The sequence below is a fragment of the Numenius arquata genome, chromosome 2 (genome assembly GCF_964106895.1).
Source record: "Numenius arquata chromosome 2, bNumArq3.hap1.1, whole genome shotgun sequence".
Lineage (NCBI taxonomy): Eukaryota > Metazoa > Chordata > Aves > Charadriiformes > Scolopacidae > Numenius > Numenius arquata.
The window spans coordinates 58,457,308-58,482,117 of record NC_133577.1 but is presented as its reverse complement, the minus strand read 5'-3'; the positions used below and the strand labels follow the sequence as shown (position 1 = coordinate 58,482,117).

At 38.7% G+C, this 24,810-nt stretch overlaps 1 protein-coding gene across 1 annotated transcript in view; it reads right to left on the bottom strand.

Moving 5' to 3' along the window:
- Window positions 1-3,809: 3,809 nt before the first annotated feature.
- Window positions 3,810-24,810, bottom strand: part of C2CD5 (C2 calcium dependent domain containing 5) — a 73,323-nt gene continuing 52,322 nt past the window's right edge. The window contains exons 18-29 of the mRNA XM_074161658.1: window positions 24,379-24,519; window positions 21,237-21,300; window positions 18,187-18,248; window positions 17,077-17,175; window positions 16,392-16,481; window positions 15,544-15,631; window positions 14,308-14,394; window positions 12,798-12,848; window positions 11,698-11,799; window positions 10,667-10,857; window positions 7,664-7,810; window positions 3,810-3,941 (exon numbers count right to left, since the gene is read on the bottom strand). Of these exons, the coding sequence (XP_074017759.1) occupies window positions 3,810-3,941; window positions 7,664-7,810; window positions 10,667-10,857; window positions 11,698-11,799; window positions 12,798-12,848; window positions 14,308-14,394; window positions 15,544-15,631; window positions 16,392-16,481; window positions 17,077-17,175; window positions 18,187-18,248; window positions 21,237-21,300; window positions 24,379-24,519 (1,254 nt within the window). The remainder of the gene's footprint in view (window positions 3,942-7,663; window positions 7,811-10,666; window positions 10,858-11,697; window positions 11,800-12,797; window positions 12,849-14,307; window positions 14,395-15,543; window positions 15,632-16,391; window positions 16,482-17,076; window positions 17,176-18,186; window positions 18,249-21,236; window positions 21,301-24,378; window positions 24,520-24,810) is intronic.

Sequence of the window (24,810 nt, the reverse complement as noted above, 5' to 3'; positions counted from 1 at the left end):
GGACTCCACCAGGAAGCCAACATCACCCTCCAAGTTAATGCCTGCCCACCTTTGAGCTTGAGTTGACCAACTTAGCAAGCGCTATGCACCTCTTAAAATAGTGAGGGGTGGCATCAGCAAGCAGCAGCATCACCTGCAGATGCTCTTCCTCATTCTGCTGCCATTCTCTGGAGGAGGGGACAGTTGCTGAGGCCCTGAACACTGCCCGGTCTCCTGAAGGCCTGACACAAGACCTACCTTCACTGCTGCAAGTGAAGCAGCATCTGGAGAAGTGGTCTTTTAGAAAGGAGTGGTAGCATCTGTGTAATGAAGGGCAATACCACTCCATTTGTTCACAATATTGATGGGAGGGCTTTCAGCCCAAGCTTAGTAGCAACTCTGAGGGCTGCAGATAGGAGCCGGGCTACTTTCATTCTGCCCTCTGTCATTTAGAATCACAGGAATGTCTAGGGTGGAAGGGACCTTTAAGATCATCTAGTCCAACCGTCAACCTAACTCTGATAAAAACAAAAAAATCCATCACTAAACCATGTCCCCCAGCACTATGTCAACCCGTCTTTTGAACACCTCCAGGGATGGTGCCTCAACCCCTTCCCTGGGCAGCCCATTCCAAAGCTTGATAACCCTTTCTGTGTCAAAATTTTTCCCAATATCCAATCTGAACCTCTCCCGGCGCAACCTGAGGCCATTTCCTCTTGTCCCATCGCCTGTTCCTTGGGAGAAGAGACCGACCCCCCCTGGCTACACCCTCCTTTCAGGGAGCTGTAGAGAGCAAGAAGATCTCCCCTCAGCCAATTTGGATTCTTCAAGTCAAGAGAAAGCAGCAATACTGTGGGTTAACCCCCCTAGGCAGCCAGACACCGGAGAGACACCACACCAGCCCATCAGTGCCCGTCCCCACGCAACAGCAACCCCTGGCAAACAACCCCTTGGGTTTACTGCTGAGCAAGAGCTGTTGGGTGTGGGACACCCCTTTGGTCAACCTGGGTCAAGCTCTCCCGGCTGCCTTCCCTCCCAGCCTTCTCGTCCACCCTCGGCGTGCTCGCAGAAAGCCTTGACCCTATGCAAGCTAAAGCATCCCTGTCTTTACACGGTTGTTTCGGTCACAATTCCAAAACACGGCACCGTACTGGCTGCTGCGAAGAAAATTACCTCTATCCCAGCCCAAAGCCGTACAAGCAAGTTGCATTAGCTCCTGCCCCCAGAGAGCTGTTTCTCAGAGTAAATTCCCGACAAAGCAATGTTTGTTTGAGTCACAAACACGGGGAACGGTACCGTTCACCTCCCCGCATTCCAAGTCCCATTCGAGCAAAGAGCAGGGCACCTTGTATTAACTGCTCCCATTTCAGCAGAAACTTCCATGATTCTCCCCCAATCCAAACGGTAAGTCACGACTAAAGGGGTAAAAGTCATTAACTAACGAGGTGCCTTTGTACGATTTTCAGTCATTCTTAACCCAGCCAGGAACCTAAATCAGCTGAAGGTGTAGGCACACAGCTCCTCCAAGGTGTTTTGCGCACTGATTTGAATTTTTAACTTGTGTTTTAGTTTTCCTTTCCTTACATAGTTTTAATAATTTCCTGAAGTCTGTCTTATGTTTATATGATCCTTTTTTTGCCTCCGAGAAATGTATGAGGTCTGATGTTCCAAATTCCAATGGATTTGCACACACTTACCCCCCCTTTTTTTTTTTTTTTTTACATCGGAAAGAAGGAAAAAAAAAAAACAACCACAAAGCAATTTAAGTGTACAACTTCCTACAGGTTAAATTCATCCAGCTGGAGCAATTAAGAAAATCTAAACCCCAATTAGTAACATTGAAAAAACGTTTGTCATTTCTGAAGTAATTAGAGAAGATTTAAAATTTCTCGATGAGAAAGCTGCTCCTCTGTGTCTAATGAAACTAGAAAAAAACGTGACCTTTTAAAAAGCTAGAAATGAAAAGATGGCATTAATACTTCCAGAAAAGCTACCAAAAAAACAACCCAGAAGAAAACAAAAAAAATCAAGAACAGCTACTTTAATGTGCTACTTCAGAGAATATTTCCATCTGAATACTTCTGCTAAAAACAACTTCTTGTGCCAGATCCAAGACCTTCTTAAGTTATTAATATTCTGCCATCAGCTTCAAAGGCAACAAGATTAGCCTTGCAAAGTAATCAAGAGAGCTGCGACTATTTACAGGCAACTTAATTTATGGCAGCTTTGGTCGCAACAGCTACAGAATTTAGAAAGACAATTAACTGTATGAGTAAAGTGTTCTGGTAAGCACCCAATTCAAACACTTTAAATATAAAGACAATTAACTCTCCAAATTTTAAATAATCAGGTTGTAACATTCTATACAAAAAATGTTCCTCTGAGGAGAATGGGGGCGGGACATCTTTAATATGTATCCAGCATACACATTTAACTACTGCACATATAAAAACCCATAAAATTTTATACAGAAATTTATTGTGCAAGAATGATTTTCATGCTCATTTACAATGAAATGATTAGTTTTAACAAATAACCATGCCATTGCTTAATTTCAACACTAAGCAGAGTATTTACATTCAAGTTTACATGTTTGTTCAAGTTCCATGTATGGTATTGTCAGAATTAAGTAAGAATGCATCTTCGGATCAAATTTTGCATTATTTACATTAGAATATCATTGCCTTCCGGACATTTACTGGAAATGACAAATTTCCTTTCTTTGCAGTACCCTCATTTCCCAGCTATCGTACCAGGAAATAAAAAAACCAAAACCCAAGAAACCCAACTTCCAGAAATGAGCCTCACAAACACACACCAATCTCTAATCAGCCAGGCCTTTCCAGCTCGCTGCATGGAAAGCAGGCTGGAGTACACCGCCGTGTAACGCACTTTTGGAGGACTGTTTATGTCACCCTTGCAAGAGATCATGCCTTAAGAAAATGAGCCCCAGGACAATTCTTTCACAGAATCTGATAATACAACAACAACAACAACAACAACAGATCTGTTTGGCAATATTGAAGCAAACGTCTTATAATAGCACCGAACTTACTTTGGAACTTTTTGGGTTTTTTTAACCATAGGGGTAACTAGGAACACTGCATCGTGGTTTGCCACCTTTTTAAAAACAAGAACACACAACAAAACCCCCCTGAAACATATGCTGTATAGTAGTAATTCTAAAAAAAAATAAATCAGCAGTTCACAAAGAGCTGAAAAATATTTTTTTCAAAATATGAGATTTCAGTGTGCAGAAATTCAAACTGTGACTTTTTGGTTCTGCTTTTTCCTCTTCACGCTCTATGATCTCAGGTAAGTTCAGACTTCAGCCCACGCTTTCTTAACCCACACGCAAATCTCTTGCACCTTTGGCAAAGGTTACTAGTAGAGGCTTCTCAAGTTATCTCCCACCCAACCCAACCCCTCTTATTTCTTAAACCGAGCTGAGAATCAGCTAATACAATATGCAAACTCAGAAACGGTTCTGAATTACAACTTATGGTCCTGCTGAACAGCTGAAAAATGCAAGAGAATTTTTGTTTCCTTTCACAGTTCCATGTGATACCTCCTAATTTAATTCATACTCTCGTATCAGTGCTTCACCTATTGTCTAGATTTCACAGGGGCCTGTAATCCTAACAAAAGACTCAGAGCTTACCTGCCAATATGCTGCCCTGACATAAAGTTCAAGGACAAAGTATAGTGATTGTCTTGGATTTTGACTATTAATGTTATGGGGAGACACTGATTTTGAAGATGCAAACCTAAACATTCCCACATTTTAAATAATTCTTATATTTGGCAGAGACTATTTCACTTTTCTGTCTTCACGTTGTGACATCTCCCCCAGAACCTGTGGGTTGCGCAGTAACTGTAGAAGGTTGTACTGGCAGCATTTCTAACTCCGATTCACGTACGAAGATGACCGCATCACCACTGACATTTATTAAACACTGAGCCTGAAGGAAAAAGACAAGACAACATACAGTTACCCGACCAAATAATAACATGTTTTATGTTTCCTTATATCTACTAGATACAACTACATAGATAACAGGAAAGTCAACAGGGATCACAGAAGCACAAATAATGAGAATTTATTAGTGAGGCGATCTCTGCCGTATTTCCTTTTATATCCACTCACTGGCGTGCTATTAAACATGTAGACAGATTCTCCTAAGACCATCACAAATTAAATACCTGGGTAGTTGTACTTGCTTTCGCTACTGTTTTGAATTCCATGTAAAAATATAGTACATTGTCATCTTTATTAATAAAGTTTTGTCCCTTTATGTCCAAAATGGAGCATTTTAAGGGGAGAAAGATACTGGCAAGTGAGTTGGCGGGGCTTGTTGAAAGGGCTTTAAACTAGGATCGAAGGGGGAGGGGGTTAAGCGTAGGTTGAGCAGAAAAAAACTCAAAGAGAGCCTTCAACCTGCCATCTCAGCTAATAAGTCGGCCCCTTTAGGCACCCAGCTGAAGTGCCTTTACACAAATGCACGCAGCATGGGGAACAAACAAGAGGAGTTAGAGATGTGCGCACGCCTCCAGGGCTACGACATTATTGGCATCACCGAGACGTGGTGGGATGGCTCTTACGACTGGAGTGTTCGAATGGAAGGTTACAAGCTCTTCAGGAAGGACAGGCTGGGCAGAAGGGGAGGGGGTGTTGCCCTCTATGTCAAGGACCAGCTGGAATGTATGGAGCTTCACCTGGGGATGGGTGAAGACAAGACAGAGAGCTTATGGGTCAGGATTAAAGGGAGCACGGGGGCAGGTGATGTTACAGTAGGAGTCTGCTACAGGCCACCAGATCAAAGTGACAGCGAGGATGTGGCCCTCTACAAACAGATAGGGGCAGCATCGCGCTCACACGCTCTGGTCCTCATGGGGGACTTCAACCACCCCGACATCTGTTGGAAGGACAACACAGCAGAGCACAGGAAATCCAGGAAGTTCTTAGAATGTGTCGACGACAACTTTCTTCTGCAAATAACAGAGGAACCAACGAGGAAAGGAGCAGTGCTGGACCTTGTCCTCACCAACAAGGAGGGGCTGGTCGGGAATGTCAAGTTCAAGGGTAGCCTCGGCTGCAGTGACCATGAGATGATAGAATTCAAGATTCATAAGGCAGCAAGGAGGGTGCGCAGCAAGCTGGCTACCCTGGACTTCAAAAGAGCAGACTTTGATCTCCTGAGAGATCTGATTGGTAAGGTAGCGTGGGAAAAAGAACTGGAAGGGAGAGGGGCCCAAAAAAGCTGGGTGGTATTTAAGGATTGCCTCCTCCAAGCTCAGGAGAGGTGCATCCCAAAAAAGAAGAAATCGGGCAAAATAGCCAGTAGGCCGGCGTGGATGAACAAGGAACTGCTGGACAAACTCAGGACCAAAAAGGAGGCCTATAGAGGGTGGAAGCAGGGAAAGGTAGACTGGGAAGAATACAGAGAAGCTGTCCGAGTCACCAGAAACCTGATCAGGCAAGCAAAAGCCCAGGCAGAACTAAATCTAGCCAGGGATGTGAAAAATAACAAGAAGAACTTCTATAGATATATCAGGGATAAAAATAAGACGAGGGAAGCTGTGGGTCCCCTCCGGAAGGAAACGGGAGACCTGGTCACCCAGGATGTGGATAAGGCTGAGCTACTGAATGACTTCTTTGCCTCAGTCTTCACTGGCAAGGGCCCTAACCACACTGCCCAAGTCACGGAGGGCAAGAACAGGGGCTCTGGGAATGAAGAAGCACCCACAGTACAAGAAGACGAGGTTCGAGACCTCTTAAAGAACCTGAAGGTGCATAAGTCCATGGGACCTGATGAAATCCATCCACGGGTCCTGAGAGAACTGGCGGACGAAGTTGCTAAGCCCCTCTCCATCATATTTGAGAAATCGTGGCAGTCTGGTGAAGTTCCCACTGACTGGAAAAAAGGGAACATAACTCCAATATTCAAAAAAGGAAACAAAGAAGACCCGGGAAACTACAGGCCGGTCAGTCTCACCTCTGTGCCTGGCAAGATCATGGAGCAGATCCTCCTGAAATCCTTGCTAAGGCACATGGAGAATAAAGAAGTGATTGGAAACAGCCAACATGGCTTCACCAAGGGCAAATCGTGCCTGACAAATTTGGTGGCCTTTTACAATACTGCCACAGACTTGGTAGACAAGGGCAGAGCGACTGACGTCATTTACCTGGACTTATGCAAAGCATTTGACACTGTCCCGCACGACATCCTGGTCTCAAAATTGGAAACTCATGGATTCGATGGATGGACCACTCGGTGGATAGGGAACTGGCTGGATGGCCGCATCCAAAGGGTTACAATCAATGGCTCAATGTCCAGGTGGCGGCCAGTAACGAGTGGTGTTCCGCAGGGGTCGGTACTGGGACCAGTACTGTTTAACATCTTTGTCGGTGACATGGACAGTGGGATAGAGTGCACCCTCAGCAAGTTTGCTGATGACACCAAGCTCGGTGGCGCAGTTGACACGCTGGAGGGAAGGGATGCCATCCAGAGGGACCTAGACAGGCTGGAGAGGTGGGCTCGTGCAAATTGCATGAAGTTCAACCAAGCCAAGTGCAGGGTCCTGCACCTGGGACGTGGCAACCCCAGGCACAAATACAAGTTGGGTGGAGAATGGCTGGAGAGCAGCCCCGAGGAGAAGGACTTGGGAGTGCTTATGGATGAGAAGCTCAACATGAGCAGGCAGTGTGCACTGGCAGCCCAGAGAGCCAACCGTGTCCTGGGCTGCATCAGGAGAAGTGTGGCCAGCAGGTCTCGCGAGGTGATTCTGCCCCTCTACTCTGCGCTCGTGAGACCCCTCCTGGAGTACTGTGTCCAGCTTTGGAGTCCTCAACACAGAAAGGACATGGACCTGTTGGAACGGGTCCAGCGGAGGGCCACGAGGATGATCAGAGGGATGGAGCACCTCTCCTATGAAGACAGACTGAGAGAGCTGGGGTTGTTCAGCCTGGAGAAGAGAAGGCTCCGGGGAGACCTTATAACAGCCTATCAATACCTGAAGGGAGCCTACAGAAGAGCTGAAGAGGGACTCTTTGTCAGGAAGAGTGGTGACAGGACAAGGGGCAATGGTTTTAAATTGGAAGAGAAGAGATTTAGATTAGATATAAGGAAGAAATTCTTTACAGTGAGGGTGGTGAGGCACTGGAACAGGTTGCCCAGGGAAGTTGTGGATGCCCCATCCCTGGAAGTGTTCAAGGCCAGGCTGGATGGGGCTTTAAGCAACCTGCTCTAGTGAGAGGTGTCCCTGCCCATGGCAGGGGGGTTGGAACTAGATGATCTTTAAGGTCCTTTCCAACTCTAGCCATTCTATGATTCTATGATTCTATGATTTCTAGCAGCAACTCAAGTATTTTCACATGGGGCTGGGATGAAAATCCTAACATTGCAACATCAGAAAAGCTAAGTAAGGTCAGCACTACTGTTCAGCCGTTTCCTGCAATTTACTTTGTTCTAGGGAACTTAGTATTTTTACCCATTTGGGTATTTATGAAGCATATTCATAATTTTGTGCTAACTCCTGTGTTCAAGAATGCTTTTGGCTTCTTCAAACAAACATTATGACCAGAGATCCAGAAGAGTTAGACAGGGCTCTACGGGGTTGTTGTTTTTTAAATATATAAAATGTGCCATACTAATCACAAGAGTACTGTTGTTTCATAATTTACCTGATTTTTGTTTGGATTTTCCATGAAAACACACTGCTTCATTATGTACGAGACGACTGCATTCCCCCCTAAAGCTGCAACGTGAGCTCTCACCATTGCAAATACTTCAGCAATAAAAGCATGGAGAAAACCACTGACACCACCCTCCTAAAATGGAAAGAAAAAAAAAAAAAGTATTTTACATTAGGCATAGCTACAAAATGCTGAATACTTTTCTTACATTTTTATCAGCCGAGTATTTCAGTAAATCCTAAATGGTACATCGTATGAACTTAAAAGCTATTCACTGTTTAATGGGCCACAGTTAAAAATCAGACCAATGGAACTAACAGTTTGAGGAAAAGAATCACAAGTAGCTCATTCATTTGTGACTGGAATTATTTGCAGTCAGTATATTACGTATAGTCATACTTTTCAGATATTCCTACACCTCTGCAGGAACATTTAATATTCCAATGACAGTTGAACAATGACCAATGACTTTTTTCTTTCAGCAGGAAGGATACAACCTTTTTTTTTTTTGATAACTAGCAAGCAGATAAAGAATAATTTCCACTGAGGATTAAAAGAGATTTAGACTTCTTGGAAATTACTGGTAAGGACTGGCCACTACCTTTGGTCACTGCAACTTCATGTATGCTAGTGATTGTCATTAGTTCTCAACATTTACTGAAGAAATAATCCCTCTAAACACAAAGCAAGCAAGGGACAGAGCAGAGACTTGACAAGAAAGCTACTCAAGTTTTGTTTTTTTTTTTTTCCTTGAAGCCTAAAAACTTCTGGCCATCCCGTTTAGTGAAGTTTTTTGACTTGATGTTGCTCGGGGGGCATTTTTACTTCTTCGGTTCCAAGCTAAGTAATTTAAGTTGCTGTGAAAGGAGGAGGAGTAAAACAACAAAGCATGGGTTTTTTTCTAAGCAATCTTTATGCAAAAATGTGAGCAACTACATTGGGGTGGGGGGGTGGAACCCAACACACAAAAACCAGGCAACCAACCAAAAAAATTAAAAAAAACCCCACAGGAAAAAAAAACCCTAAGGAAAGAAACTCATGAAACAGAGCTCAATATTGGTTCAAAATATCAATAATGTTTCAAAACGAAAAGTGGAAGGCAAAACCACTGGACTTCCCACATGTGCACAGGCCATTGGAGAAAATGAGCTACCCCCATTGGGGTAGGCAGGAGAAGAGACTAAGCTGAACGTCAACAAATACGGACTGTCCTCATATCTATCTATTGGAGAAAGTATATATGATCTACCCTGAACAGACTCCTAAAGATATTGGGAACAAATCTTGTGAATGAAAATTAACAAAAGGCAAGTATAACTTCACTAATCCAAGCATAAAGCATGAATGAAGTCAACTGCTGCCAAATCAAGATTTCGATACAAGTTTGTCATTCCTCATGAAATTTTGATTTTGTCCAAGTGTTTTAAGATTTTTAACTGATGGGAAAAAAATCGGTAATATTATAAGCCTAATACAAAATTTGATGACGAGAGGTAAAAGATTATAAATATCCACCCGTTAACGGCAAAACCTAAGAGCAATGGATAAACCAGACTTATAATTATCATTAATTTCTGAAGCACAGTATCTGGTATATACTTCAGCTTATGAAAGGGTTCACAGGGCCTCAATATTCTGTAAACTACCATAAACAAAACATAAAATAATACGAACACAAATTCTGCTAGTTATTTTTCTGTAGAATCTGAAACACATTGCTAAAGTTGGATATAATGACCACTCTGGTTTGACTCTGTTACAGTCTCAGGGCAAAACCATGGAACTGGTATTAAAACTGGTTTGCAACTCAGCCTATGCAGCTGAGAGAGCTTGAAAGTAACCGCTGGAAATGGCACACCGACAGTACCACAGAAACTGTACAACCGTCCAAACTTCACGAAGGAGTTGAATCAAATACTTGAGCAACCTACCTCTGCTGAGATCTGCTATCACAGTTACTAAAGCTTGCTTATCAGCTGTTTAAGTCGCACCTACAGAAGCTGCCGTTCGTACAGAAATGTCACATAACCACTTCCCTGGTGATACCATGTACATACTGTTGAAAATGTTGTCCATTTCACACAGATTTCTCAAGTTAAAAGAGGTCATAACTTGCAAGATCCAAACAAGATGTCTATCTGATCAAAGTTTCTCTAGAGAGCTCACAACTCATTTTATGAAGGCTGATCATTTTTCTTAAAATCTGCTATGTAATTTTACCAATGTACAATTAGCAAGAATTAGCAACACTGACAAATCAGGCAAGAGGTACGTTCTGTTTCTGTGGTCAGAAATTGTAGATTTCTGGATGCAGTTACTTTCCAAAAGGACATGAAAACAGTAAATAACCTGTCTTGAAAAGAGTATGCTCATGCTCAAGGGAGTATCTATTGTCCAGATCCAGACTGGAGATCATTGTTTGAGTATCACCAGCTACACCCTCTAAGCTGCTTGCGTGGTTATAGGCTTTATGGCATGCTTTTTAGATGTTCATCACACAGAGCTTCGTTACTGAGAATGCACAGAATGTAATATATAACTATTATGCTGATTTTTAATGTCACAGGAAGACTTATATTAACCAAATAATTCTAAAATCCACATACACTGTGAAAGCTCATCATTGAGCTTGATAAATGAGATAAGAATGGATTTATTTATTTTTTGGCATTTAAATTAATCTCAGTTTTGGATTCAAATGATCCCAAGTACAATTGTTGGTCACAACCCTACTTTTTCCAAGTAGTTTTGTTTAAGAACTCATTGGCAACAGTGGCAATGCTTAAGTAACACCTTCCTAACATTTCCAAACACAATGCAGCTCTATGACAAGAGCAGTGCAATGTGACCTACTCCCCACTCAGCACCTACCCTCAAGTGACAAAAATCTCTCTTCCCTTGCTGCATGATCCCTCAACGCAAACACCTTCAGATACTTACCTTTGATTATTATTGTTAACAAAAAGTGCTAAACCCTGACATACAGCTCACCTCACGCAAAGAAGTGGTTTCTCGTATAAAAAACATGTTGATTATCCCAAGATATTTGGTTATTTTTGCCCCAGGTAGAAAAGAGAGAGGTGTCATCTTAACAACTGAGACGGTAGAACTGGCGCACGATGGAAAAGAACGGTGCTTTAAGTATCCCTCAGCCAATGGACTTGCTTTATCAAGCGAAGCAGCTAGAAAGATGGGAAAAAAAGAAGAGAAAGTAACTATCAAGTATGATCTATTACTGTTTCTCAAAACACAAAAACTCTTCTTTATGGTTTCCAAATAGCTTGGTGACAACATTCAGCTGCCTGTGATGCTCAGCCATACCACGTGAGAAAGGAAATTATCATGCAATGCATGCAAAAGGAGACAAAAAGCTGAAATGGAATTTATTTGGAAGAGTGGCATTCCTGCAAAGGAAAACATTGAGGCGAGTAGCTGCACATACAACAATCAGTTATAAAGTGAAGGTAAAGAAAAAAGTGCCAACATTTTGAAATACGTATTCTGCCGGAGGAACAAATTATAGGAAGTGTGAAAGTTGTTGTGTTTCCCCAGTGCAGCATTTTCCATTAAAACAGATATTAATCTCTGCTAATTTAAGCAAGATAGTCAGACCTGTGGCCAAAGAACTACTGAAAAATAACTCACCACTTGCTAATTTAGTGACCATTGCCTTGACCATTGCCTTGGTGATTGCTTCCTGTTTCTCACCAAAAATTTTCCAAGATCATACATACACCTACATCCATGCAGTGTATGTTATATAATTAGTAGGCGTACACATTTATTGATAACTGATTTTTACTAAGTGAACAGAAATACTATATTTTGCTTTTTATGACACTGGTACATAAACCCTATATTAGCTTACAAAGACATTAACAATGTCGGCAGTTTTCACACTCGGGTATTCATTCTACATGTGATCTGCAGTACTATTGCTGGGCAGGAAACTCCACTATTCACCACTGGGAAATCAGAGATATGTCTCAGATTATCATAACGTGGTAGAAACAGCCGCCTACTTGTCTTAATTGATCCGCGCCTTATGGTCTGAGCTTTCAGTTTAATGAGCTCTATCCAGCTGTTGCATCTGTCTGCAAAGGAACTGTAATCAATTGACGTTGCTGAAAACACAGACAGAAAAACAAAAGAAAAAACAAAGAAAAAAAAAATATGGATGATGTCTCTTGCTCATCTCAATGCTCCTTTTGAGGAAGCAATTATCTGTGTCTGAGAGAGAACAAACATCCCTTTCCAGGTCTGTTTAAAGGAAAAGTTACAGTATAGGTTTGGACTTGTCCAAACCTGTGTACCGATTTCTGGTGATGTCCCAGCTGTGAACCAACTGCCTGACTGGGACTTCATCACTGAAAAAACATGCAAATACAGTCATTAATGACTTATGCTAGATTATGTTTTTTTAATCTCATTTTAGTTATTAAATTCTGGCTTCTTTAAATTTATTTAAGCCTTGTTTAGTTTTAATTTACATTGCTATTCTTTTCCTCACGAAGAGCTGCTGATCATGATTTGTATTTCCTAACTATCTTCATCAACATCTAACCTACAGACCGAAAAAAAAGGTTTGGTGGTGAGGATAAGAGTCACAAGCTGAAACAACACCTCGGTTTTAAACACAAATTGATTTTCCTTACAGAACACTGTACTCCTCCCCCCAGCACCTCCCCCCATTATCACTACAATGAGAAGTAGAGTTGTTTCTGCTATGACTTTTGGTATTAGTTGCAGGGGTGTTTGCGTATCTTTAAAAAAAAAAAAAGTTTTGCAAACACCGTTTCTTCATTATCCTGAAGAAACGGAAGGATCACATGCTAACTTCAAATTAAGACAAGCAAAAAAGCTCTCTCCCAGGAAACTAATTTTCTGTCAGATAAAGTGATATCAATGTATCTGACAGAGCACACTGCTGTTGTTAACAAATCTGACCTCTGTAGTTAAAAAAACACATCAAAATATTATGATATCATTAAGCCACACCAGAGCATGCATTCTCAGTTAACTAGTAAACACTTCCTGGATTAAAACACATCCAAAAAGAGTATACCAATATCCCAAGAATGCTCATTCTGTTCTGGCATATGGCTAAATGAAGTAAACTCACCTCTCTGAGGAGCAGGAATACCTGTGTGGGAACTTGCACCCTCCAGGGCTTCTAGTAAGACAAAATTAATTCCATTGAGATAATATATGAGCAGAGTCATGTAGTACAGGACAACAGCTTTCTTCTTACAAAAAAAAAAATTTAGAGTAAAATATAAGGAAAAAAGCTTCTATATATATTATACTATGCGCTCGGATAGCACATAATAAATTGGTATAAATAATTGACTTTACTAAATCTGTCTTGCAAATTATAATATGATCACTTACCAACAGTCACTACTGCATAAGGTTATATAAAAATATTTTTTAAATAACAATCTTACAGAAAATGTATGTTAAAAAAGTATCAATGTATTAAATAAGCTGCTAAGTAAACGAACTACAATGAAACCTCGAGTTTCCTTGTGAAGAAATGACAGATGAAATCATTAGCGAGTTGAAAGCCTCCAAAGAGATGGACAGTACGACACGGAATGTGAGGAACATCAGGAAAAGCGATGTACGCGAACAGGCTACCCTCTAGCGGTCACTGCGCATTACAAGAGTAGCACAGTCTACTGACAGTGACAAAGACGTCAGTCTGGAATTTCTGGATAGCTCCTCTTCTTAACAGTATCATAATGTTACTTAATTAGAAGTTAAACACACACAAATGCAAAAAAAAAATAAAAACCCAAAGCAATAAGAATATTACTACTGAAATTAAAACGACCTCTGAAAACCTAACTAAATGTGGTAGGCACCCTCCTTTATACAACTGATGTAATGGGCAAAAAAGGGAGCTCTTTATAGTAAAAGAACATTTACAATAATGCTAAAGTTCCGATGACTAAGCATTTTGGTGGTAGATAATCAACCAATAGAGAAGAAAGTAAAGGTAAATTCAGCAAACCATGACCTAATTGTTAATACAGTCATAGAAGAATTGTGACAACCATTCTTGAAATGCAGCTCTATCTCAGGTAAAATAAAGCAGCTGTTTAACAGGTAGAATGTGCTGCACTGTACAAATTGTTTACTACACAAGCTTAGGCTCCATTCACTTAAATTTTTCACTTTAAAAAAAAAAAAATTCCATCCCATTTTGCTCAGCTGAACAACCAGTATTTGCTAGATAAAGAATTATAAACTACTTAATAATTAGGCTTGTCTCATACTGCTTTGATTCTGTAAATGGCCCATGTAAAACAACTCCATGTACTGTCAAACTCAAATAATTAATCTCATGGTGGGAAATGACACCCAACACAGTGGTCTGCAGCATTTTCAATACTCTAAATGCAAAGATAGAAGAACTACAGGAAATCTACAAAAGAATATATACAGAAAGATTAGCCAATCCATCTTATGTGTCCCTCAATAAATGTGACTTTAGGAGTGAACATATCCATTATGCCTAGGTATCAAAGAATATTTAAAGCATATGAAAGTACAGATATTTTAAATAAGAGAGCAGAACTCAAAAATCCGTAAAAAACAACAGTTCAGCGTTTGTCCATTTAACTGACCTTTAGATGGTGAGAATGGTTGAGAAGCAAGGGGATCAGAGCAAAGTTCCAATGGAAATTGTAGCTGCTCTTCATTGTCTGTAGATGCTTCAACAAGGAAAACAGACCCGATTGATAATTAACCCCCAAAATGCATTTGTCAGTAATAATAACCACTACAGATTCAATTTAGTCAGGTCTGACTGGAACAGATTTTTTTCAGCATATGCATATAGTGATGCAGTTCTGTATGAACTGTTGAATGTCTGACAATAAATCCAGCTGCAAAATTGAACAGAACTTGCGTTCCACTGAACAGGATTTGATTTAGTACTTTCAGGAAAAAACATTAAGTCAATTCATGCATTTTAGATTTGATTCTGCAGTTGGATCCGAGTTAGCTGTATGTCATGGTAAAAAGTAACATTTGATTTATTTAAAATTATAATATAAATAAAAATATAAAATAAATATATAGTATAAAAATATAAATATAAAATATTATTGATTGATTTATAAAAGAAAACAATTTACTGTTACCACTGAAAAAGCATGGTATAACTAATGTTTTAGAAACATATGGCTCTGTTCTAATACCTAATTCCATTCTTCAGAATGGAGTATTTTCAAAGTTCTGTCTAAATTCCCATATCCAGATTGCACACATAAATTTCCAGTGCAAGATGGTGCTTCATTAACAAGATGACATACGCAGATTACAGTAGTCTCTTCTATTCTTTGCATAATGCTATATGCTTCACTCATCCCCAAAAATATTACTGACCTACTTAAGGGGTTTTTTGACTTTTTTTTTCAAGTATCATGAATAATTTATTTTCTGCCTTCTAGAAGTAAGGACGAAATTTGCTACTTAGAAGAACAAGTATTCTCTAATAACTTATACCATGTTTCAAAATCAATGGAAAAGTCGTAATCTGTTACACTGATTCCTTAGAGAAAAATATTTAAAGAAAGATGGTACAAAGAATAAGGAAATACCAAACTTTTTTTTAATGTTATTATAAGTTTGTTGATTATGTAAAGCAAATACCTAATACATCGTAAGTAAGTCATCCTGCTGGAGGTCACATATATTCTCTATATATAGAGGTCACATAACTCTGTATTATGGCTTTATGATTTCACAGAACCTCCCCTTAAAAACATGTATATGTAACTGAAATGAAAATGTAGACTCATTACATACTGGGAATGCAAAATATTATCTCGTATCTTTATATGCCTCACAACTTTTACCTCTTTGCTGTGATTTTTCTGTAGGGGCTTTGTTGGCTTGTAACGCTTGGTTTTTGTCAAACGTAATTGCAACAGCTGTGACTGCAATCTGCAAATCAGAAATATATGGCATATTAGGCAACTTAATCTCTCATGCAATCTGCAAAAATAATTTTGCAAACAAGCCAGCTTTTTCCATAGACAAGTAACAGGGAAAAAGAAAATCACCTATGCAGACATATTAAAAACCCTTCACAGCAGAGCATAAAATACACTAAGGTCTGTTCTTAGAACATACACCTGACAGTGTTTGTCCCACATTTATGATTTTGTTCATCAGTTCTTTCCCTCTTTCTTGGTGAATTGACATAAAAAACCCCATAAAACCGCATTATCAGTGTATTAGTAAGAGAGAAAGAAATGTTTAGTTGAACACAAGAATGATGCTATACTTCTAGAGAAAACATTTTTAGAAATAATGAAGTATATTGCATCATCTTGAAATGGCAAGAAAACTATTAGACAATTATAATGACAGCATACTTAGAAAACTGGTGTGCCATATTCTTGTACGGTATGTGGTAACACCTTTTAATGGATATCTAGTCAGCGCTTTTCGTTTCCTATCTAACTAAAAAGATACACGCTATTAAGATGCACTGTACTCATGAAATGCCAAGTAGTCCCATGATTCTCAAGACTGGTGAACTCAACAGGTAATCCTTTTTCTTCACCGAACATTATGGCCTTATTCATCAGACATACTAGTAAATCACATCCTAGCTGAGATTACTCTGTGTAGCAAATGTAATTAAAGGCCAAAACTGGCATGCCCACATGCTCGAAGTCAAAAGAAGCAGTTTACTTACCTGAACTAATTCATCCTCTGGTAGAGCAACTGTAAAATTTACATGACAGAGGCAGCAGGGAACCATAGATCGTAGTTTAAAATACAAGCTCTGTTGAAGACAAGACATTATTTGTGTTACTCTAAAAAAAAAAAGTATCATTTATTTCAGAGAAATTAAAGATCAAAACTCTTTTCATACTAGAAATCATCTATTCATATTCATAATCATAATAATCTAATCAAATTAATTTTTTTCTTGAAGAAGAATTACAAGTGTGGAAAGTCAGGACAGAATGCAATCTACTGTGTAGTAGTCTTTATATACACTGGAACAGGTTGCCCAGAGAAGTTGTGGATGGCTCCTTCCCCGGAAATGTTCAAGGCCAGGCTGGATGGGGCTTTGAGCAACCTGGTCCGGTGGGAGGTGTCCCTGCCCATGGCAGGGGGGTTGGAACTGGATGATATCTCTGTTTCTAGAGTACACTACCAGTCAAAGGACTCATTCAGAGTCAAAAAGCTTTGGAAATCTTAAATACAGTACAAAGGCTGAATCTAGCTTTAGAGCAGCTTACAAACTAATAACACCCATTTTGTAGTCTAATTCTGAAAAGTAATTATGAAGAAAATGTTATTTTCAGCAACAGGCCTGATTTTATTTGCTTCCATTTGAACTATTCAAAAAACGTTTGAAATAGGATTCTTACCTTCAACAGATTCTCACAGAGATCATTGAAGTTCTTATTAAGGGTTTGATTTGTTAGGTTAATGTTGCTTAATCTGGATACTCTTACTGCTGTGAACATCTGAATTGGAAACAAACACACTTTTTTTTTTCCCCAATATATGCCTATATGTTATATTAAAATCAAAACTAATTTATAAAGAAGGCAAATAATGCAGGAGAGGGAAAGGAAGAGGCATTGAAAGAAAGGGAAAAAACTGTAGCAACAATAAGTCAAGTAAAGTACTTATTACTCATGAAATTTTACAAATAAAAGGCAAATTTTCTGTGAACTAATGTGTATATGAAACAAGTTATTAAGCAAGATATTAAATACTCTATATTCTTTTTACTTGCTTCATAAAGGAGCCATTCTACCTGCTACGTATTTTGTTAACTGCTGTTGAAAATTGTATGTTAATTGTGTACACTAATGTACACAACAATGGAACATCCCATAGAAATACAGAGGGAAGCCCATCAACCTGAGAGTCTGCTGCTGGTGTGGCTGGATGGTTTTCAGGTTTGAGCTGTGGGTCTGCAAAGCAGAGTCTTTCATTGTGCAAATTAGGTGTAAAAACTCATTTAATTAGATCTGTTTTAACTCCTTCAATAGAAGACTGAATTGTGTTGTACAAATGTGACCAAAAATGTTTAAGCTTAAGTGTAAGTGGAATTTTTCTCTACTCACCAGATTGACTTTATCTAATTCTATTTATCTTAAGCTGTTAATGTTATCATATTCAGTATCTCACACTAAGTAACAGTCAACAATTTGTTTCTCTTAAGAGGCTTCAAAATCTAGCCAAGCTCTTAAAAATGCCCAAAACCCTAAAGTTTGTATTTACTGTAGATATTTTCTAATTTTTATATTTTTTGTAACTGATTCTGTTACATAACAGCATTGGAAAAAACCACAAAATAACAGGATCTCATATCCTATTTCTCTTACCAAAATACTTTTATTTCTAACACGAGAGTATCCTTTTAATTTATCTTTCAAAATTATTTACCTCGAATATATATTTAAATTACTACAGCACACTTCAACACAATTTGGAAAAAAGTTTTCATTTTCTTTGAATAACCTTACTTGAATTTCCGGTGTCCAGTTATTTATACCAGGCATAATTTCTGTGTTGCAACTGTAAAAACCTGCGGAGAAAATATTTGGGGAAATCTATGTTGCACACTGAAATACAAAAATACTTTTAAAGAAACATATATGGCCTTACTTAATGTTTTGCAGGTATTTTCCCTCATGTGTTTTTGAATATTGAATAATATACCAGAAGTAAGACCAACATTCAAAAAACAAACACAGCATACAATACTTTGTATGTATATAACATATGAAAGAACCACACGCTTTCCGTTATTCATACTGAGGTAAAATATTGGATAGGAAAGATGGAACTCACCACTTCTAAAACATTAATTCACTACAGAATTTTTATTCTGAATATATTTATTTATATAAATATATAATATAATTATTTATTATATTTATTCTGAATATTCTGAAAACCACCAAAAAGCAAGGCCAGAAATGTCATCGTGTTGAGGAACATGAGAGAGGCTACAATGGCATGAAATGCAACAGTGACAGCTGCTGCCGATGGAGACTGCGTAACTCCTGTCATCTCACGCTAGGACTAATTGGTGAGACACGCTCCCTGACTGCTTCATGGAAACACTCCTTGAGGAATGCACAAAACAAGAAACTCCTGACTAGTTGGTCCTCAGCAGGTAGAAGCATTCAAAGAATGCTTCTTGGGCCACAACAACCCCATGTATCGCTACAGCCTTGGGGAAGTGTGGCTGGAGCTGCCTGGTGGAAAAGGACCCGGGGGTTCTAATTGACAAGCGGCTGAACATGAGCCGGCAGTGTGCCCAGGTGGCCAAGAAAGCCAATGGCATCCTGGCTTGTATTAGAAATAGTGTGACCAGCAGGAGTAGGGAGGTGATTGTGCCCCTGTACTCAGCACTGGTGAGGCCACACCTGGAGTATTGTGTCCAGTTTTGGGCACCTCAATCCAAGAGAGATATCGAGGTGCTGGAGCGAGTGCAGAGGAGGGCAACGAAGCTGGGGAAGGGCCTGGAGAATAAATCCTATGAAGAGCGGTTGAAGGAGCTGGGACTGTTTAGTATGAGGAAGAGGAGGCTGAGGGGAGACTTCATCACTCTCTACAACTACTTGAAAGGACACTGTAGAGAGGTTGGTGCTGGTCTCTTCGCACAGGTAATTAATGACAGAACGAGAGGGAATGGCTTCAAGCTCCAGCAGGGTAGGTTTAGACTGGACGTTAGGAAGAAATTCTTCACAGAAAGAGTGGTCAGACACTGGAACAGGCTGCCCAGGGAGGGGGTTGAGTCACCATTCCTGGATGTGTTTAAGAGCCGTTTAGCTGTGGTGTTGGGGGATACGGTGTAGGGAAGAACTTGTAGAGTGGGGTAGATGGTTGGACTCGATGATCCCAAGGGTCTCTTCCAACCTGAATGATTCTATGATTCTAAGAAGTTTTTTAGCTCTTATCAAGATACACTTCAGCATTTTTGCAGGATGGGTAAACACCCAAAGTCCACTATTGCTCTGCCTAGCTGCTAATAGACAAATTACATGCAAATAAGGAAACATTAAAAATGTGGTAGGAAAAGCTAAAAAAAGCTAACCTTTGACAGACAGCACAGAGATGCTTTAAAGATATATATGTATCTTTATATGTATATCTTTATATATATAGATAGGTAGGTAGAGATACACCTGGAGCCTGAGTGCAAATACATAGCACTTACTAAGACTTGAAAAGACAAAAAACCAAAAAAGTATAATGACTAAACAGCAGGGTAAGGAAAGTTAAAACCAGCTAATAGCCTAAAGAAAACTGATACAAGGCAACGACTCACTGGTCTTCCCAATCTAAGTAAAAGGAAAAGGCGGCTGACACAAAGCAGGTAAAAGAAGCTGGCTCTTCTATGGGCACAGATCCTGACAAAAAATCCACACATGGGCTCAAAATGCAAATAGCCAAATGCACAGAAAAGTTTGTCAAAGGCTATCATTTACAAAGACAGTAACTTTCTTTCAGGATGCTGGTGAACTATGAACTGTTAGCATGCTATTCTGTGCAATTATTTTTTTCCCCTCGCCCTTACATTAACGCAATGCGCATTCTCGTTTGATCCCCATCAGTAAGCAGACATTGAGTGATTCAGTACTCCTCCCCCTATGCTGGGTTCTTAAATAGTTTTTAAATGCAGACAACTTAATGGATACCTCACAAAGTTCTATTGCCAACATCCGTATTCATACTGTGATTTGACAACACAGATTTCAAGTCTCATGACTGAATTTTGGAAATTATTCACTTTAATCAGTTTTACGTTCTCAAGTTGCAACACTTTTTAAAAATAAATCTATTAAAAAAATCTGAAAAAATCAGAAACTACTCTATCTGTATTATTTTACTTTACTGCCTCCTGCAGAAAATGGTGAGTACTGACTTGGATAAAAATGCTGTGGACAATTTAAGAATTCCAAATCATTTTGGACTTTGCTTTTTTTAACAGCAAAGACTACAAATGCAGTGAACACAAAGATTTAAACTGACAGTATGGCAGAATCATAAAGCAAGGAAAATACAAATGCGCTTGTTGAACAAGAGAGCTGGAAGGGCAAATTGCTCACTTTAAATAGCATTCTTGGATTGCAACACCAATATGTCACGTTATATGGTTACAAATACTTAAAGACCATTCTGTTGTCTGTATTTCTACTTCCATTGATCCTGAAACCTATAACTTAGCCATTCAGTCTAAAAGTCTTCAGAAACTGGCATACTAGTAGAAAAGATCCAATTGCTATACCCATACGAAGAAAGAACAAATTTGCAACAACCATACAAATCAATGAACTACAAAATGCCACACAAATACTGTTTACCTCAGTTTTCAATAAGCAACAATCCCCATAAAAGGCTTAATGACTTGTTTTTCACAGGTATATCTGACAAGCTGAACACTTCAAGGATATTTTCACTGTTACTCTTGAACTTTTTTAATTTTTTTTTTAAATAAAAACAGTTCTATTGTGTCATTTTGCAGCCTACAGTATAAATTAGAAAAATGTGGTTTTAACTATACCAGAAGGTGGTGGAACATCTGTCAGTAAAGAATGTACATCCTCCATTGCATCTGTATCATCAATCTGGAAAAAAGAATAATTGAGAAAAATCATGTTACTGTTCAGTCAGAAGTCTCAGAAAGATGCAAAAAGTTTGTCATCAAGAGACCTATATCTGGAAGCTAAGTTTAGATTTTAAAAAATTATTCCATCAACCAGACCTCTGAATCTTAACTAGCAGCCTATGATTTGCTTAACACTTGAAAAATATTTCCCTCAATTAAATTGTATTAAAAATAAAGCAACAGAACGCACAGAAACTGCAGTGGGTAAGACCAGAATGATAAAAAAGAGAATTTTTTGAACAGTTTAAAATGGTGAAAAAGGTTCCACAACAACTTAACAATTTTTGCCAGCTACAGATCTTTGGCTACTAGAGCTCTCATAAGGTCTGTATTATACCGATGTGATCATTCCCTCCTATTTCAATGACACATAAAAATCTTTCCAGGACTTTAGAAACTTTGCTTTAGTATAAACAGCAGAAAATCAAATAGGAAAAGGTAAATTTGGAGATTATTAGTTTCTCCTATCCAAATAACCTCTACTGCATCCAATCTTTAAAGACTTTTGTTATATTAGATCAGACTGAGAGGGTATCTGCCTTTCTACCTTCTGTAAGTATTTGTGTTGTGCCTTTAGGTTCATTCTGTCTTACTTATCTACAAGAGATCCAAGTTTACCTCTAACTTCCAACATTTTCCTATCAAGTATTTTGGAAATTGTTTATATTTTAACTCCAGCATTAAAGGGTTCTCCATGGGGTATTGTTTCTCCTTCTCAAAGTAAGGGGAGGAATCCTTTTTTTTTCCCCTCAGAAAAAAAAAGTAAAATACAGGCAGCCTTACCTCTCATAATTGCCTTCCCAGCATCTCTTAGCATTTCTCATCACAGTGAATCTTTAACCACTTTTTCTTACATATTTCTGGTGAACAATGATTTTACCCTTGGAAGGTCGGAGCCAGGAGCTTCACTAAAGCTCCTGAAATACTGTTATATTGTTTCTGATACCCAATTTCTTAACAAAGACAGTAGAAAGTGATTCCACAGATGAAAATTCCTTTTTTCTATCAATAAAGATTGAACTACCGAAACACAGGAATGTGTATTCTAGGACCAACATATTCACATAATGTAAACCAGCAAATTACAGTACTTAAACATCACATCATCTTTTTCTTGCTAACTTTAGCATCATTTATAATGTATTATATAGTACACTACATTGCTCTTACATTTCTCCCACATGGAGATCTCCTCCTATGCCCCCAGGTGCATATACTACAGTTAATAAATAAGGTAGAAGGAAGAATTCTCCAAAACCATAAAAAAAAGAGCTGGACAATTCTTGCAGTATATAATGTAGTCCTTAATCAGATGATCTTTGCCTATAACGTATCAAGCTTCTTTAGAAGGCAACTGCACAGAAGTATGCTGAGCTTATATTATTGCTACCTCCCTTCTATATCACAGCCTTTAGAAGCAAAATGGAGGCTGGGCTTATGTTGTTTCTGGTATTTTTCATTACTTGTCCGAAGGGTCTCTTGCAGTATAACAGTCTTTGGGTTGGGCTTTTTTTGTGTGCCCTACATAATCCTCTATTTTTTTAAAAGGCATTTGACCCTTTTTGCATCTATCAAAGTATTTTGTGACTGAGTCATCCATTTCAATACAGTGCCTCAGAGAGCATCTATCATAACTTTTGTTTTGAGGATACAGTTCCAATCCTGTCAGTCTACACAGCTGATGATACAAAACCAAAAACCTGTTAAGACCAACGGCAAAAAGTACTTGATGAAAACTGTCCCCATTTCTTTTTCATGCAAGAGTTAACTAACATCAAAGTTACTTCTAAGGACTTCCCAACTTACTTACTTTGATCCTAGCAGACACGTAATGCACTGAATAGCAAAAATTTACTCAAATAGCAGAATCACAGAATGACAGGGGTGGGAAGGGACCTCTGGATATCATCTAGTCCAACTCCCCCGCCAAAGCAGGTTGCTCTAGAGCAGGTTGCACAGGATGGATTCCAGGCGGGTTTTGAAGCACCAACCAATCTCAATTTATTACACCAACCTCTCCCAACCTGTTATTTTTTCACTCTCCATTCTTACCTGTGTTTTCAAATGAACTGCTGTTACAGTACTCTACCATTCTCCCTATCTACAACCTTTCTTCCAGATTATTTTCTATGAAGACAGTGATTTGTGAAGAGTAACATAAAGGCAAGTCTTGAACACACCTTAGGCTTCAATGCAGGCTCTAATTTAATTAAATTGCTTTCTTTTTCTTAGTCTAGGACAGGTATTCGTAATACCTGCACCTACAAGAAGATAATACAAACTCTAGCCTTCTTTAGTACTTGTCTCCTTTCTTTCCAAACTGTACAATGTTAAAATCACATCTTTGAATTTTACTAAATAAAGAGGTAAAAGAAATCTATGTTCTTTATCTACACGTGTTGTACTTGTTTCTAGTTGTAGCTGTAAGAAAGAATTGGAAGGTATTCTCTGAAGCTGCAAATTCTTGAACTCTGAAAAGCATCAGCTGAAATTTAGAAAAGCAAGTCGTCTTTTATGTGCTCTCTTGATACTTGTGGTTTTTTGAATGCTCAAAGTACTACCAGTTCTGGAAACTAGTAGTTCTGAATATCCAACTATAACACTAAGAGTTTTGAAAGTGGAAGAATATACAAGCTTTTTCTTCACTAAATATAAAGTGTGACAACACAGAAACTCAATGTTTATAAAAATATATCTGGGTTTGGATCAGTCATGACTGCTGCTTGAAGTAGGCAGAAGGCCGTATCTTAACAGCTCTTAGTTATTATTCTAGATATTGCTACATGTCCATGAATGGCAGGGCAATCATTTTCTCAGATATTGTCCCTAGGCATAATATAGCTGTGCTTTAAGCAAACAGAATAAGAAAAAGAGACAAAGCAAAATCCAATACCTAACATTTTTTACTGATATGAAGTGGAAAAATTTATATACAATTTAAGAACGGTCTTTGGGGATGAATAAGAAAACTTTTCTCCATTTTTTTTACATATATTTGAGGGGAAGTATGAAAATGAGTACTGAAAATATTTATCACCTCCAAGACAAAAGCATCCTTTTTCCCATGTGAAAGGTCTAGCTCTGTAACTTCATCAGAGCTTTCTGACTGAGATCTTAGTAACCTGGAACGTTGTCTTGGCTCTGGAATGGGAGACCCAATGATTTCTTCAGGTAGCTCCTAAAAAGGATATAAAAATTAACAGTTGTTCTATATAGCTTAGAAATATTTTCATTTATAAACAATTTGTTAACAGTTCTAAGAATCAGAACATTCTGAAAATAATTTTACTGAGAAATAAATCTAAATAAATACAAAATTACTTGGATATGTGAAAATTCAAATAGGTTCCCAAAATACAGTGAAATTAATCTGTATCTCTATTAAAACACAACTTATGTTCTGAGTAATTCAGTCAATAAGAATTCATGGATACACACGATGTATATTTGTTTCACTCGGAATGCTTTA